A 17,577-nucleotide genomic window follows, 5' to 3' on the forward strand; every position below is an offset into this window, starting at 1 on the left:
ACATAAAAGTAGTCATGTTGTCACCACCTGCTGATATGAAGGTATTCTACTCCAGGGTTTTTTTTGGATGGCAAAGAAAGAACAGACAATGATTGAAGGAAAAAAAGTGGAAACAGGAATGGATTACAAACTAAACTACTGTCAACCTTCTCGGTATTAAACTTTTCGTTCTGTCATTCCTAAACCAGCTCTTTTCTGAGTGGATGATAGTTGTATCTTCAATGGTAAGTTGTAAAGAATTATAAGTTTTATTCCTCAGAATATGGTCTTTATGCCATGCTTTCTCTAAGTCACAAACTGTATTTTCACCGTATTCTCACCATAGCTTTAACCTCTCTGTCTGGACATTAAAACTGAAGTTTCTGATTTCCACAAGGCACACCCCCACGGCTTCTTTTTAAACCCTTTATACTATTTCTGTAGCTCATCCTATTATGGTACCAAGAATAACTTTATTTCTGCATCCTACTCCAATATACATCTGGTTTCTATCTGATTAAAAAAAAAAAAATAGATTCAACAGTGCCAGGTCTCACATCTGGGCTGGGGCAATCCCAGGCACCAACATAGGCTGGGCAGTGTCTGGCTTGAGAGCAGCCCTGACGAAGAGGTCTTGGGGATGCTGGTAGATGAGAAGCTCAGTAAGAGCCACCAGTGTACATTTGCAGCCTAGAAAGTGTCATGGGTTGCATCCAGAGAAGTGTGGCCAGCAGGTCGAGAGAGGTGATTCTTCCCCTCTTATACCACTCTCATGAGACCCCACCTGTAGTACTATGCCCAGTTCTGGAGACCCTATTAAAAGAAAGATGTGGATGTGCGGGAACATGTCCAGAGAAGGACCACAAGGATGATCAGAGGGCTAGAGCTCCTCTCCTACGAGGACAGGCTAAGAGAGTTGGGGATCCAAGCTAGAGAAGGGTAGTTTTAGATTAGTTAAGAAGTTCCTCACTATAAGCGTGGTGAGACACTGGAACATATTGCCCAGGAAGATGGAGGGAGCCCCATTCCTGGATGTGCCCTGGGCAACCTGATCTAGTGGGAGGTGTCCCTGCCTATGGCAGGGGGGTTGGAACTAGATGATCCTTGAGGTCCCTTCCAACGTTGACAATTCTGTGAACTCTGGAAAATGAATCACTTTAATATTGGTAACTTTCTTTAAGCTTTACTGAATGAGGACAGACGCACGAACCCAGACTGAATGATCTGCAGGATAAATACCTTAGATGAAGGCAGATACATTACTCCTATGTGTAAGTAAGAGGAGGGAAGTGTAACACAACAATGTTCCCCCAGTATTGCACAATACCTGTTTGTCTCCAGGTAACCCCACTACCTCCAACCCTAGGCAGATTAAGTCAAGGCTTAATTTCAAACTCCAGTGCAGGTTATCAAATATTGAAGTACACATGGGAGAATACAGCAAATAACTTGCTAGTGCATGTTTCAAACATGTAATATTTAAATTCTACTATGCCTTTCACATCATCATGAATTCTCTTTTCTGACAGATTCCAGATGAAAATGGTGCCTAAAACCAAATTATGGTATGTTATAATAGTTCACCTTCACAGAAATGTGAGCTAGCAAAGTGTTCTCATTTTATATTTTAGCTACCCATCTTGCTAACAGCTATTCATAACTTCAAAAACATTACACATCCCAAAAAGTTTTCATAACACAAGCAACCTCTGTAAGGCAATGTTGATTTTAAAATATATTCAATGTGAAAAAAAGAATAAGGAAAACACAGCATTGCAAAGAAATCTTAAAAGGAAAAAAATATACAAAATCGGATGAAATATTTATAAAATATTGAAGTTACATCAAATTTTACAAACCTATTTTAAAAGCTATAGTACATAATTCTTCATGTGTTCCCTTCTTTTAACATGCAATCCAGTTCTCCTCCTCCAAACTGTAAGTTTCAATCTAGCATAATCTTTTAAACAACAAATCAAAAAAGTTTTGCTTCACATTGTGAAGTTATCTCATGTTCTACAATATTTTGCAATACCAGGAGTCAGTTGAAAAAAACAGCAGCTATTTTTTATTTTATAGAGTTGTAAATAAGATATTTTAAATCTGTATGACGTCAGTTCACATTTTACAAGTACAGTGACTGTACAGTGATCCACAGATTTCATAGACTGTATCAGCCAAAAATACAAATGTTGATCTTTATATTCAGTTCTCATGGCAAGAACTGTACTAAATGAGAAGACTGCTTGCAAAACTCTTCAGGATTTATCAGTACAGCAAATAAACAATCAGAAATCTTTGATACGTTACCCTTTTGTTTAGTGCACAAGTATTAAGGATTCTATTAAAATATATTTCTGTAAAAAACAGACACTAAAATGACAAAATACCAGTTAAGTTGCAAAACCACAACACCACATTGCATACTACATTGGATCTCTTGGGAAGACCAAGACCTTGCACTTCTATTTTGCATGAAGGAATAAACCAAGGTCATATTGTAAAATTCTGGAATACTATGCAATCATGGTTTGCTAAGACAACAAGAGATATTCAGTCTAAAGATCTTCTGCCCACATTAAGACCTACCTTCTTTCAGTGCTTTATCCATGTTGTGAGAAATGACCACTCTCCTTGATTGGACTGAATCATGGGAGCTTCCAGACCAATTACTCTGAAATTCAAAAAGAACATTCATCATAAGAGAAAGGAATAAACCAAAAATGATAAGAGAAATAAAACTGGAATTCATGGTCATCACACAGTAGTTTTGGTTCACATTCTTCTGGCCTTCTTCCTTTAAGGATGCTTCTAGCTGCTGCATTTTAAGCAGCTGTACTACACAGACATTTGTCTATTTTGAAGTACTAGCTCTTGTAATATCCAAAACAGGTGGGTGTAGTGAGAAACATTTTTTGGGATTTAGACAAAAAGCAGTGATTCATGCTGTCCTTATATAGAAAGGAGTATAATTCACATCAGAAATAGAAATCGTCCCCACTGCCACCTAGCTTACTTGACTCCCCCTGATGGGAGCTCTGACAACTCAGTATGGAGCCAGTGATTCAGAATCCCCCCAATATTCAGCAGAGAAAAAAAGAAAGCAGTATAAACTTGAAACGAGGGGTCAAGTAAAATCTTTTTAAAATTAGTATGACATTATTCCAGCCAATTTGCAGGCTAATAATGTATTTTATTGTAACACGTTTCCTTTCCACTGCAGATAGATCCGCGTAGAGTCTAGTATAAAACATGCCTAATGGGACACAGATGAAGGAGTCTAAGCACTACTCCAACAGCAAATATTTTCACTCTTCTTGCACCTAACACAGCATTGCCACAGATATTTTCCAGGCCTTGAAGTGCCCTTCTTCCACTCACAGTTAATTTGTTCGATCTTTTGGGTGAGAGCAGCAATGCTCCTTAGACTTCCTCCAGTTGCTACTCAGACCACAGCTCTGGTCTTTCAGACATTTTCTTCCCTCCTTATCAATGCTATTCATGGCAAGAACAGCAAGATTTCAGCACATCTTCCTCCATTTTCATCTCCTCTTACTCCTCCTCAGCTATAGTTTTGGTAGTAAGAACAGAGTATTATCTGATTAGTGGAGTGTTACAGATTTTCATGGCCCTCTTTTACCCGAACATGCTGCTTGTAAAAAGCTTACCCCATATCTACCCTGATGGCTGCAAAAAGCATTTTTATTGTTTGGAAAACACCTAACATGACTATTGTAAGCCTCCAATATATCACCTCTGACTGCTAACGTTGTGCCTCCTCCATGCAAAGCTGTGTTAATGCTAGCCACACGATTATTTCAGGATTTTTCTGCTTTTTTTGGAGTAGGAAGTTGTATGATTCAAAACCTCAATTTGAAGAGAGGAGGAGACATTAAATATCCCAAATACATCTGAGGAGGGGATACAGAAAGTTGCTCAGGTCTTTCTGTAAAGACAGAGCTCCTAAACATCTTTAACTCTGAGGTTAGCTCGGGTGTCCTACAGGACTAATCCTTATGCTAACCTGAGTCATACCTGCACAGAGACTGGTAACCTCAAGCCCCTAACTTAGGCATCAACAGTTGTCATTTGCACATAGTTTGCAGGAAGTGTTTTAGAATGGCCTAAAGCATCAGTAAGCACTCGACCAGCTAATTAAATTACTCATTTCAAAACCAGTTTAAACCTGACCTAAGAAAAAGTGGGGGGGGGGGGGGAACAAGAAATCCTTCAGAGGGGATACATGGTTGCAAGTAGCTTGCTCCACATCAGCACGGTATGATCCAATCTACACAATTCCACAGGGCAGAAACTGATCTTTTTGTCTTTCAATCTTGAACACGTGAACAATGAGGCAAACTATTAATGCCTCAGTGAAATGCTGCCTCTTAAATACCAAGATATAAACTCACATTTCAGCTTGCAAGAATATACTTCATTGAGAATATCCCCTACAGTTGGCATGTTTGACTTCTAAAAGGCATCAGCTTTTCATTTTTAAGAAAAAGAGTAACATTGATGTTTAGCATGAATAAGTTCAAGTAAGACAAGTGATCAAAAAGAATTTAAAATTTAAAAAGTGAGTATCAGCACTAGCAATGGTGATTTTTCTGCTGCATGAATAAAGCAAAGGAAGATGCACAGTATAGTGGATTTCCCGAGAAATTTTCCATATCCGTACACCACCATGCAACAGTTTGAGAGATAAGCACAGAGCAAGAACCAAACAAAGCTTCAATGCTGTTTAAGAAAAAAAATTTCAAGAACGGATGAGAATCCAACAATTTAATAAAAAGGAATGTTTAAATGCATTGGAGTGATGTTGGCTGGGTTAGTTCAGGCTCAAGAAAAAACAGTCCAGGGAAGACTTTATTGCTGTCTCCAATTACCAAATGAGAGCATACAGAGAAAAGAGAGCCGACTATTCTGGCAAATGGGCAGGACAAGAGGCAAGGTTGCAACACAGGAAATTCTCATTGCTTACAAAGCAAAACTATTTTAATTATGAGGCTGGTCAAGTACCAGAATGGAAGGGCAGTCTGCGAGGCTACAGCCTCCATCCTTGAAGACACTCAGAATTCAGCAGCAGAAAGTCCTGAGCAACTTAGTTGGACTCAGAGCAGAAGGGTAGACTAGATGTCCTCCAAACATTTCTTCCAACCTGAACTACTGAGGTTCCTGATGATCCTTCAGAGAATTGTGAATTTAGTGAGTGATAATATATCAGATCTCAAGTTGCCTTCTCTAAAACAGCTGTTCAAACGCTATTTACCTTTCAGTCTTTTGAACTTGTATTCATGAGAATCATTTCATTAGCTTAAATTTGCTTTTAAATTCTGTTTCTGTGACAACAATAATGCTGAATTAACTGAATAAGCAGGTACCCCCGAGTTAGATGACAGCAAACACCTTAAAACCAACTGTAAAAAGCAGTAACAGATTCATCAGCACCTGTGATAACAGAAGGACTTATCAAAATTCACAGTTCAAACTCAGTTCTAACAGCTGAGAGAACAAAAACTCCAGCACATTTCACTGGAAGATTTTATTCCCACCTCTGCCTCAAGTCAGATGGAGGGTGTATATGCAGGGAACAGGATCAGCCAGAAAACTTAAGACTTGAATGTTTTCACGTTTTTCTTCATGTCGCTCATCTAAAGGCAAATGGTGCTACATTTCATGAAACTGTTGGCAAAATCCTGACTGAGCCAAAGATGTTCATAAATGGATTTAACACAGTCAAGGCTCAAGCTTAGATGCTCTTTTATACTGATTAAAAACCAGTAGGTTTCCATTAATCCTAACCTACATTATCACAGCCCACTCCCCTTAAAAAAAAAAAAAAAAAAAAAAAAAAAAAAAAAATCAGGATCCACTCCTTTCAGTTTGTTAAGAATGGCAGAAATCAGACAAAGTCAAGCTTGACAAAATGACTTTAAAGGGTAAGGGCAGAACACATTTGGAAAGCACATGCAAAGAATGAGGTTGCTAACAAACACAGAGGCCTGTTTCCTGGTACAGTTCAAGTTTTCCCCAATTTTGACTTTGTTTGCAAGCTAAAAAAGTAAAAAAGGATGTGTGTATTTTGTGGAGAGTTCTGAATTATACTCATTGTTTTATACTTTTAAGAAAGAAAGATGCAGAAAACAGCCTAGAAAGCCTAGGAAAAGAAAACCAAGGCTGAGTGAGACTGAAATTCTGTCTTTGGTTCAGTCTCCTATAGATCATCATTCATGGTTTAAATAATTTAAGTAATTTAAAATCAGTTTTGAAGAAAACAATAGATGTCAAATAATAAAGAATTCTCAGGATAGATCAACAACTACATTGAATAAACAGCAAAGCACAGAGAATACAGGAACATCTTCCACTATCAGGAAATCCATCTGCAACACTAACTCATCAAATGCATTTCTTGTAACAGCAGAAACCCAGGCATGTGCTACAGGCACATGACACACAGACTCACACTGACATGGAATTAAAGCCAGAAGCAAAGAAAAATCAACAATTATTTCTACTACATGAACTCAATGACAACAAAACTACAACAGAGCTCAGGACAGATCCCCCAATATAAATGGGCATTGTGCATAAGATGCTTGGTTTAATCACTGATCTAAGAGGCAAAGACTGCATCCAATTCAGCATACAAGAACTACCCAGTTATTCATAGCTACTTGCTCCACCCACTGCTGCTCTATTAACTTTCTCGGTGGCTTTGTAAAAAAAAAAAATACATTAACACCAGATTGGACTTCAACGATAGAGAGGCACAGCTTCATGTAATACCTCACTGAATTCTCCACAAATTCATCTTTAATCTGCTTGGGTAGTTAGTATTACTTCAATTTATGAAGCAATAATAAGTTTGCTATTGACAAGAGTTAGTCTTTTTAATTAAAACCTACAGTTCTATTTAAGATTACAAAGCAAGTATATATATGTCACATTAAGCAGTAATCTACATATATTAAGGGATACCATAACTACCAATTTAAAAATCAACATAATAGGGTTAATATGTTTCAAGTACATTATGCATCATTAACTCAGTAACTATTTTATAATATTAGCATATCTTACTTCCACTAACAGTAGCTTCAAGAACATGTAAATCACACTTATGACATGGGAATCTTCTGTCTCAAATATACAGTGTTCAAATCCAGTAAAACTGTTGCAGTATAAAAACTTTACAGTCAGGGCAGAACTACCCTCAATTGAGATTTCATGTAATACTAGACAGATAAAAATATGAAAATGAAGCTTTTCTTAGCTAACACTTTCATTCCCATCAGCATAACTAAGAAAATATTGGTAAGCTAGCATTCAAATTTCTGCTGAACAAAAAACGCAGCATTATTCTCTGCTGAGATCTTTGATATTACCATCAAAATAAAGGCTTATGTGAATTTGCAGGGTACATGCATAGCACCAGTCTACTGAACATCTCCACATTCTCCTTCTCTGTCAAAAGCAAAAACGAACCTATAGCCTACACTTCAAGGCCAAAAAAGACATGTGCTATGAAAATCAAATTGCTGGCAAGCCACAAAACCCTGCACATACTCATTCCTCAGCTGCAGAGCCTCATCTTGACAATCTGAGAGAAACTCCTGCATTGTTTACGGCTACACCCTCCCTCTCACCCAACTTTTTACCATATAAAGGTAGGGTATTCTGTCTTTTTAGCAGAGCATCAAAAAATACTCAGGATGAATTGTCACTCATTTCATTAACATTAGCTTATTCTCTTTTACTGTGTGTGCTAAATAGGTGAAAAAGTGGTTCAGAATGACTAGTCATATAAACACCCCATGGACACTCGGGTTTTTTTGTTTTGGTTTGTTTGTTTGTTTTGGGGTGTTGGGTTGGTTGGGTTTTTGTTTGTTTGGGTTTTGGTTTGGTTTGTTTTTTTTTTTAACTCTCCCTTGGGTAAACTTGGCAAGATAAATAAGACCTGGCAATAAAAAAGGAACTTGGTCAGATTGTATTTTCAGAATATTTCCAATACACATGCACAGTATTTTCAGTCTCAAAGTGTATCTCAAACACAAAATGCTTTCCCTCTTGACTTTCTTTCATAGGTTTTTGATTTCACCTTTAGGACACCCTGCCAGAGACTTTGACAGCAAGATCACAATGAGCCCACCCCCCATCGTTCTATTGACTCAGCATAGCTTAGTTACCAGGAGAAATGAATTAGCTCTCTACTTATGTTGTCAATCGTAAGAGATTTCAAGTGAAAAGCAGTCCCTACAAAAGTAAAAGCAGCCTGATTCACAGCAAAATATGAAATGTCAATCTATTGCAATGCTAGAAAAATTAAATGCCAAGCACAATGCAATGGAGAGCTGAAGATGGCACAGATATAACAAAGAAACAGCAAGGGTTGTATGACAACAAAAGAAATTTCTAAATATACATGACAGAGAAAAGGCTGTGTAGAAAAATTATGGTTGCTCACCATTAAGGAGTTACAGGACAAATACATGAGACACAGAGTCTGAAAAACATTTCATCTACTGAGATCAATCTCATATAAGAAAAAGCTTACCACCTTTAAATTACACCTGCAGGTAATCAACGCATGTAGGCCTGACAAAACTTCAATTCTCAAAAATTTTATAAATCCCTAAGGATAACAGATATTCCACAGATCCCTAAAACTAAAATGTAGTGGAAGCATCCAAACTACAGGCAAACGTGTGCAATTCATGCAATATTCTTAGAATTTTTAAGTATTCCTGAAATTGCTAGGTAGTCACAGAACGGTCATAAAATCATAGAATCAGTCAGGGTTGGAAGTGACCACAAGGATCATCTAGTTTCAACCCCCCTGCCATGGGCAGGGACACCTCACACCTCCCAGCCAGAAGGGAGCTCCAAAGGTCATCTAGGTCGACATCCCTGCAGTCAGCAGGGACATCCTCAACTAGATCAGGTTGCCTGGGGCCTCACCAAGCCTCACCTTGAATATCTCCAGGGAAGGGACCTCAACCACCTCCCCAGGCAACCACTTCCAGTGCTCTACCACCTTCATAGTAAAGAACTTGCTCCTAATATCCAATCTAAATCTGCTCTTCTCTAATTTGAAGCCCTTGCCCCTTGTTCTGTCACTGCAGGCCTTTGTAAACAGTCTCTCTCCACCCTTCATTTAGGCCCCCTTAAGGTACTGGAAAGCTGCTATTAGAGCTCCCAGGAGCCTCCTCTTCTCCAGGATGAACATTCCCAGCTCCCTCAGCTTATCCTCATAGCAGAGGTGCTCCAATCCCCTGATCATTTTCGTGACCCTCCTCTGGACTTGCTCCATCAGGTCCATATCCTACCTATATTGAGGGCTTCAGAGTTGAACGCAGTATGCCAGGTAAGGTCTCACCAGAGCAAAGTGGCAGAATCACCTCTCTGGATCTGCTAGCAATGCATCTTTTGATGTAGTCCTATAATACTTTTTCATTATTTTAATTTCAGGACTTCCCCAGTAGTGAACTCACCTGCATCATCAAAAGTTGACTCTTAACCTGTGTATGTAAGAGAACACTAGAATAAAAGCATCAGATTCTCAGTTTTGTTGAAAACAAACCAAACATAATCCTCTCTTTTCAATTCAGAAACAATTGATAAATTTAAAAAAGAGTAGTAAATCAGAATATTTGCTTGTGAGCCCCAGAAAACAAGACCAACAGAAGAGCAGAAAGCAGAGACCGTAATGACTGGCAAAAGTAAGAGCAAAAATCCTGCAGTATTAAAGCTCTCAATGTTCCCTAGTGGGCCAGAGAATGAGACAGACTGTAGCAACACGCTTGGCTTTAGGCTGACGAAAACTCCCATGAATACTTTTGAAGACTTACTAATGTGTACAGACTGAAGAGAGTTAAGAAGTTTCTCTTCTCTCACAGCTGCTCCAAACTGCTCATTACCTCAAGAACTGCTTTGCATAACTCTTGAAATTGATGCCCACAGATGGCAAATCTTCCATTTCCTACAGCTGCTGGGGCTTCTGCAAGCTTACATTCACAAGCTTCATACGATGGCAGAAATCCAACAGAGAATGGAAAAATAAAACTACATGTCCTTTCTCTCTGTTCCTTTTGAGGCACCTAACAGAAGCAGAGTACTCAGCTTGGATATTATGACAGATATTCAACCTAAATTAAGTTGCCATTGCATTTAAATCATTCAGATAATTTCCCATAACCACACTACTCACTGTTATGGCTTAAATTAAATCCAGTACTATTGCCAGGACCTGGAGATTTCAATGATTACCTGATCCAAAGAGAAGATTTACCAATGTGTGCTGGTTTGGGCTGGGACAGAGTTCATTTTCTTCACAGCAGCAACTATGGGATCAATTCTGGCTTTGTGTTGAGAACAGATAACACAGAGGTATTTCAGTTACTCCTAAGCAGTGTTTACACAGCATTCAAGGCCTTTTCTGCCCCACCAGCAAGTAGGCTGGGGGTGGGACAAGAAGCTGGGAGGGGGTACAGTAAACCCCAACTGACCAAAGGGATATCCCATGAAATCACCCTCAGCATATAAAGCTTGGGGAAGAAGAAAGAAGGGAGGGACACTTGGAGTGATAGTGTTTGTCTTCCCAAGTATCTGTTACACGTGACAGAGCCCTGAGAAGGGGAAGCAAATTCCTTGTTTTGCTTCACTTTTGTGCAAGGCTTTTGCTTTACCTATTAAACTGTCTTTAATCTGTAACCTACAAGTTTTCTTACTTTTAGTCTTGCAATTCTCTCTCCTATCCTGCTGGGGAGTAGTGAGCAAGTGTTTGTGTGGTGCTCAGTTGCCAGCTGGAGCTAAACCATGATACCATGCCCTCCTAACAGTGCCAGATTCACAAAGAGTCCACGTTCAAGGGCAGAACGAGCCCGTAGGAACATAAAGCACTGCCACGTTTCAATCAGGGCCAGAAAGTAAGGGTAAACCTTTTCTGAAGTTGGAGAGCTACTGAACAGAACAAAAGTGACTAAATACATTAGGAACTAAGTTTTAAAGAAATACTCAAAATCAATGGCAACTGTTAATCATAGGAAACTAAAACCAGGACATTAGAAACAGTGTACCCCTTTTGCTGGAAAAAAACAAACAAACAAACCAACCACTTTCATTACCTTTCTGTTAGTGTTGCAATACAGACCAGGTACATCCTTCTCTATACAGAGTATCATTCATTTAATCTGAATTTAAAATGTAGCTCTTAAATCTAATAAACTAATCCTTGATTTTTGCATTATTTAAATGATGCTGATAACCCAGCTCTCTATTATTCATAGGTTTTGCTTTGAATCAGAGTCAAAACACGTTGCTGAAAAGAAAATTCTGTCCTGCCAGGTTTTTCTGGCAGAAAAACAATGCACACTGGAAACGTGGGAAAAAGCTTTTTCCTCTCCTTTCGCACTAACTTGGTTTACCTGCTTCTTCTTATGAAGAGTTAAAGCCATCTCTCCTATAACCACACAGGTTAACAGTAGTGTAGGAAGCACTGAAGTGAATTTACAGATGTGACACATTCTAACCAGGACTATCATTGATATGAGCACATCAACTGATACTTGAAAAGTGAAAACCTCCTTTGAGACAGACATTTTATGAAAGCACAGTTGTGTCACCATACCTCTTTACTGTCTTACATTTTGCTGTCCTCCACTGCCACAAATAATCTTGTCCTAGAGCAGTTCCTAAGTAGTGCTGAAAAATACCTGATAACAAGATAATGTGTAATTTTGAGGCATTGTTTGTTTCTCACTATTTTGATATCTATAGAAACTGTTTAACAATATTATTGCCTGCAAGTACTTAAATTAGTAAGTGAAACAATATGATGAGTTGCCTGTATAACTCTCTTCCCAGTGAAAATATAAAAGAATACAGGAAGAAACAAAGCTTTATGTGGAAGTCAGAAGATTGCCCAGATGTACCTTGTGACCAAAGCTCTCACACAGAGGAAGGCTATGTTGAAAGCATATCTCATCACAGAGAAACAAACTGCACAGCTTGCTTTACAGTTAGCAGCAAATTTCAAATCTTGCTGAGATACCTGACTTTAGCATAAATTCTTCAGCTTTCAAGTCCCAAAGGGGTTATGCAAACAGTATTGAGGAGAAGGCACAGCTTCCCATTTGGAGATATGGCTTCTCAACACAGCAAGCTCAGACAAAATGAATCAAGGCATACACTTTGCTACTCTGAAGTCTGAACCTGCCACACAACATCTCCTTACCCAAGTTATTCACTTGGATGAACAGGTCCATGAAAACCAACAGCACTAAATTCATACTGTAAATGCTTGAGAATAGAGAACTTACCAAAAAATCCATTTTTTCAGCACAGTATAAAGAACTTGATCCAAGTCCTTTTGAAGTCGACCAAAAGTACTCCCACTCACCTTACACGGGGTGAGCCTGAGTCCCACTAGAATATTTATTTCCTCATCTAATAACTCAAATGTGAAAATCACTCAAAGAAAAAAAATTAAGCAGTCTACCTTGAGTTCACATACATACAACACCTGCAGAGCAAGACACCATCCATAAGACTCTTTCCCAGTCTTTCCCTCAAGGCTATACTTGAGGGAAAAATGCAACAATGCTGAAGAAATCCTAGCTTAACAGACATCCATGACTGCCTTCCAGAAGGTAAAAAAAAAAAAAATTAAAAAAGGCAAACAAATAAAACCACCAAACCAAAAAAATCACAGGATCTATGAAAAGACATCAGGCTTTATGAAAAAATGGGAGTGTAACAACTGATTTGTAAATAAAAAGGATATAAAATAAAAATATTAACCTAGGAATTTTCAAAGGTAAATGTATCAAGGAAACTTTGCACGAAACATTTTAGTCAATGGCCTACCCTTCTACAGGCTGCCTACACAGAGACTGTTATTTTCTTCAGCTACATGTTGCTGACGGATCAATTAGGAACTGCTACAAAATTGTGTTCAGAAAAAAAAAATGTCAAAGAGCGTTGCAGCCCTTGAACCATTTTGTATCAGAAATCCACAAAACTGTAAACTGAAGGCATGAGAAACCCAAATAACATTCCTGGAATTACAGCTTCTAAATAGCAAGGGTAAGGTAACTTGGTTTTTCTTTTTGACAGTCCTTTTCACTGAGCCAGGTTAAATTTTGAGAACTGTGTGAAGTGCAAGAAAAATTTTAATTGAATTGGGGAGAGGGTGAACAAACAATCTCAGAAAAAAAAAAAAAAAAGAGCTGCAGCAGGTACTGCTGCTTTACCAATGACTTTCAAATATCAGATTTTAATTCTCTTCTGAAATAACGAACAGGGCTACAATAAACCCAAACAGCACAAAGCAAGAGCAGGTGTGCACTACAGACTACTCCAACGGACAGATACAAAGAGAGAACATCTTGAAGAAAAAAAGAAAGTAACTGAAACGACAGTATTTGTCTCTGGATGGTTCTGTTTCACTCCTGTTCAGTGGACCTTTTTTTCCACAATTATGGTTTTTTCCTATTTTTTTTTCTTCCCAAATTAAATATATTTTCATTGTTTCACAAATCTGAAAGTTGCTTCTGATTGTGGCAGCAGGGAGATTTCAATTATTAAGTTTATATAAAGATTTTTTTGTTATATATGTACTATGTATATAATACATTCTCTTTATAATGAATTAACACATAGCCAAATGTTCAGATAAGTGTATCAGCACATAAATGTCACTGGAGCTACACCATTACCACCAAAATACCTAATCTTGCAGATTTGAAGGCAACAGGAATTTACTACTGATGCTTTTTTCTTTTCTTTTTTTTCCCCATGTTTCCATTTGGTGTAAGGTAGTTGAATAGTGAAATCCCAAAGCACATAGTCCTTTACTAGTCAGGTGCTTATGCACTTAACATTTGTTCCTCAGCATTTCTACAACAAAAACTAGCTGAACAATACCTATCTGTACGCACTTAATACACTACATACAGAACAGGAACCTTCTGCTTATCACTTGTTGACTTTGTATGTTACACACATCTTCTCAGTTCCCTGTTTCCCACTTCTAATACACTCACACACAATTTATTCTTCACTCCATTCACTCCCTGATGTTGACTCCCTGAAGCAAAGAGGATTTCAGGCAAGTCTAACTAGAAGACAAAATCAGTATCACACACAGCCACTGCCACAAACAGATCCTGAATGCACCTGACTTGTATTGTTAATTGAAGTCACCAACCACTTGGCCAAATGATCTCTTCTATAATCTCTTCAGACTATAATGTTCTGCCACTTTCCATTAAATGTAGGCCTGGAAAAATGTACTGCTCAAACATAGCATCTTTTTCCTTCCTTAGGTCAAAGAATGAAGGAATAAATCAGATGCAGATCAGCTAGCTGATCTAATTGGCAAGACAGAATGCAAGTCAACAGTATCAGCCAAGTGATTTCTAACAGATTCTCTGCCCTACCAGCACACACTGCTTTCTGCAAATTCAGCTGCACTGACTGCAGCCCCAGAAACACTGAAGTGACAGCATTATTTACTTGCTGCTAACAAGAAGAGTACATGTACTAAACTTAATGAACTGGGTCACCAGAACAGCTAGGCAGTACACTAAGGTGGCACAAATTACACTCCTTTTTCTTTGTAGAGTGCTCTCAGGTATCCTGTGTGACACTATCGAAGTGAAATAGCACTTAGGTTGCACTATCTACTGCTCCAGCACTTCTCATACTAACACACCCTGCTAAGGTCTACAACTCACTGGTGAAGGGCCAAGGGAATTCGGCCAGAGTTATTGGTCTGCGCCAATAGAGTCAACCCTGCGCCTCATGGGCAAAGCAGGAGTGTAGGCAAATCCTTATTTCCAGCAACAGTTTTTCAGGCCTGCCTAGGATCAGCTCCAGGACATTTCATAACCTGATGGGGGGCAAGGGTGTGGATGGGAGTAAAGTTATTTTGGCCAGCACCTCTAGTCAGTCGAATACTTTTTGCTACCAACTCCATTCAGAAGAAACCAAAAAATACTAAGGAGTGAACTACAACGAGCTCACGAACGTGAATTAGTACATTTTTGCAGCTGTACAGGACATCAGTTTATCTTTTGCACAGAGGTCTGCAGCGGTTTGAAAACACGTTGGCACTTCCTCAAGGCATTATGACTATCTGAAGCTGCCCAACTTAAGAGCACGCATTTACACAACGCTACGCTGGCTCTTCGAGCACCTCTCTCTCTTAGAAATGACATTTCAACTGAAGAAGCAGAAAAGGATTCGAGAGACAGACAACAACAAACTCCCGTACGAGCATTCCTGCAATCCGAAGGTCTCTCTCAAAGCAAAGACTTGATTTTTCCTGCCCACCTGCTTCCCTCCGTCATAACTTTTCCCTTTTAAACCCTCGACAAGCGGCTGAGAGTGGGCAGGCTCCAGCGGTCGCGGGAGGGCAACGGGGCACTGGGTTTGGGTGGCCAAGCGCTCTGCGGCGGAGCGAGGCCCGCAACGCCTCCCTCTGCTTCCTCCCCACTCTCCTGCGAATGGGACAGGGAGGGCGCACCGCATCCGCCGCGCTCCGCTCCCCTCACTCTACTTACCCCCGCGACCGCCAGAACCGGAGCTGCGGCGGCGAAGTCTGGTGGCGGCAGGCGGCGGCGGCCGCGACACACCAGGACGATCAGGGTGCCCAGCGCCGCGGCGGCGGCGCCGCAGCCCGCGTAGAGGGCGAGGCGGAGCAGCAGCAGGGCCAGACACGGCGGCCCGCCGCTCCCTGTCTCGGCCCGCTCCTGTCCCAGGTGGACGACGGACACGGCCAGCAGCCCCAGTCCCACCGCCAGCACGAAGCGGGACGAGCCGGGATCTTCGTCCTCCTCGTCCTCCGCTGCCTCCTCCTCGCCACCGCCGCCAGCCACAGCGGCGGCCGCCGGAGCGCTGCGGCGGCCGGCCTCGCCGCCGGGGCCGTGCGAGCCCGATGGGCCGGGGGCCATAGCCCCTGCCGCCTCGGGCTGCCCGACCGTGCTGCTAGCGCTGTCGGCACCGGGGAACATGCTGCTCCTGGTGCCGCTGGGACCAAGAGCATCTCCTGCCGCGGCAGCCCCCTGCGAAGGTCGCCGCTCCCGGGCCCCCTCCTCGCCTCCTCCGCCGCCTCCTCCGCCGCCCGCCGCCGCCACTGGCACCGCTGTGGCCGCCGGGGGAGCCGGAGCTCATGCCCGGCGGCAGGCAGATGCGCGGCGGCCCAGCCGCTTCCTAGCGGCCGCTAAGGCGGTAGCACAGCCCGCCGGTAGGCGACAGAAGCCCAGTGCTGTGGCAGCAGGCGGGGAAGACCCGCCGCGCCGCTCGGTGTCCGGCAGTGGGAGGAGGCGGGGGCGGTGCCTGCCGGGCGGGCGGGCCGGCGACATGTGCGCCAGCCGCGCCGCGGGGCCTGGGCGCCTAGCAGCGTGGTTTGTCCTGCGGGCTCAGCCGCTGCGAGGCGCGGAGCTATCTCCGCGCACAGGCTGGAAAACTACTGCGCTCGGATGAAATGAGAAGGGAAGGTGACTCCCTGCGGAGATCCCTGACGGCTGCGGTGTGGAGCTGTGTCCCGCAGAAAGCTAAGGGGGCCTCTCCGCCATGGCCCGCCTGGCAGAGCTGGGGGGCTGGCAGGCCGCATCTCGGCCCGGTTGGGCCAGGACGGTTTGACTGCAGCACCGAGGCCCTTGCTGGAGCTCAGGACAAAGCCTTGACGTGCGGCATCCCCTCCTGAGTGAGCACTGTACATACTCCATTGCCTACACCCCTCTGATCAGCCGAAGGAGACCATAAATAACTAGATTGCAGAAACATAAAGTCAAAAGGACAGCAACTGAAATGACATGGTAGCGATGGTAGCAATGCTCCAAAATGTAGCTCCACTAGCCCAAGGGAAGCCTGCCAGCATACCCATCACTGCCCTCCCTCCACTGCTGATGTTTTAGAATTCTTGCGGCAGACTCTGAGAACAGAAATTTCTTGTATGGCAAAAGCCTTGCCACGTTTTTAGCTGTGCTCAAGATGCATGTTCACCTTGCCTTAAGTGTGCTGCAAGTACAGCTCCTCTAAACTCACAGGTTCATAGCAGCTACCAACCACAGCCAAAGCAGAAGGCCTTGACCTCTTCAGAGTAAGAGTAAAGGGCATTGCTTTCCTTAAGGTAGCCAGACTGAGCCAAAGTAGGTTTGCAAGCATTTACTCGTGGGCCTCAGTTTAAGAACAGATATCCCATTAAGAAAGTTAAGCACTGTAAGCGTGTTTACAGGTATCCAGACTTCTGGGAAGGGCTTTTCAGACTGTCCTTACTTTGGTGTTAATGTGAAAAATAGCCCTGATTGTTCTCTTTTAAACAACAGGTATTGGTGCTGAGGTTGGAGTCCTTTCTATTTATTCATGTTCTCCACATCTGTAAAAAAGAAGTTACTTCTGTAAAATGGATGATACTAGCAGATGAAAACCAGGTATGAATACTAAGGCCCCAGTCTCACGAATGTTTACATTTCTGTAGAACTCGAAGAGTATAACTAGCACCATTTTAAAACCAGACACTGAATTTCCCTGTGTTCCTGTGATGCCAAGTAAGCCAGGGCACTGAGCATAAACAATACTGGTGTCAAA

The 17,577-nt window shown here is 41.7% G+C and overlaps 1 protein-coding gene across 1 annotated transcript in view; it reads right to left on the minus strand.

Moving 5' to 3' along the window:
* Positions 1–2,605, minus strand: part of SNX25 (sorting nexin 25) — a 64,943-nt gene extending 62,338 nt beyond the window's left edge. Inside the window, exon 1 of the mRNA XM_054383018.1 lies at positions 2,569–2,605. Coding sequence (XP_054238993.1) covers positions 2,569–2,590 — 22 coding nt within the window. The 5' untranslated portion in view covers positions 2,591–2,605. The remainder of the gene's footprint in view (positions 1–2,568) is intronic.
* Positions 2,606–17,577: the final 14,972 nt, after the last annotated feature.

Source organism: Indicator indicator, chromosome 8, assembly GCF_027791375.1.
Source record: "Indicator indicator isolate 239-I01 chromosome 8, UM_Iind_1.1, whole genome shotgun sequence".
NCBI lineage: Eukaryota > Metazoa > Chordata > Aves > Piciformes > Indicatoridae > Indicator > Indicator indicator.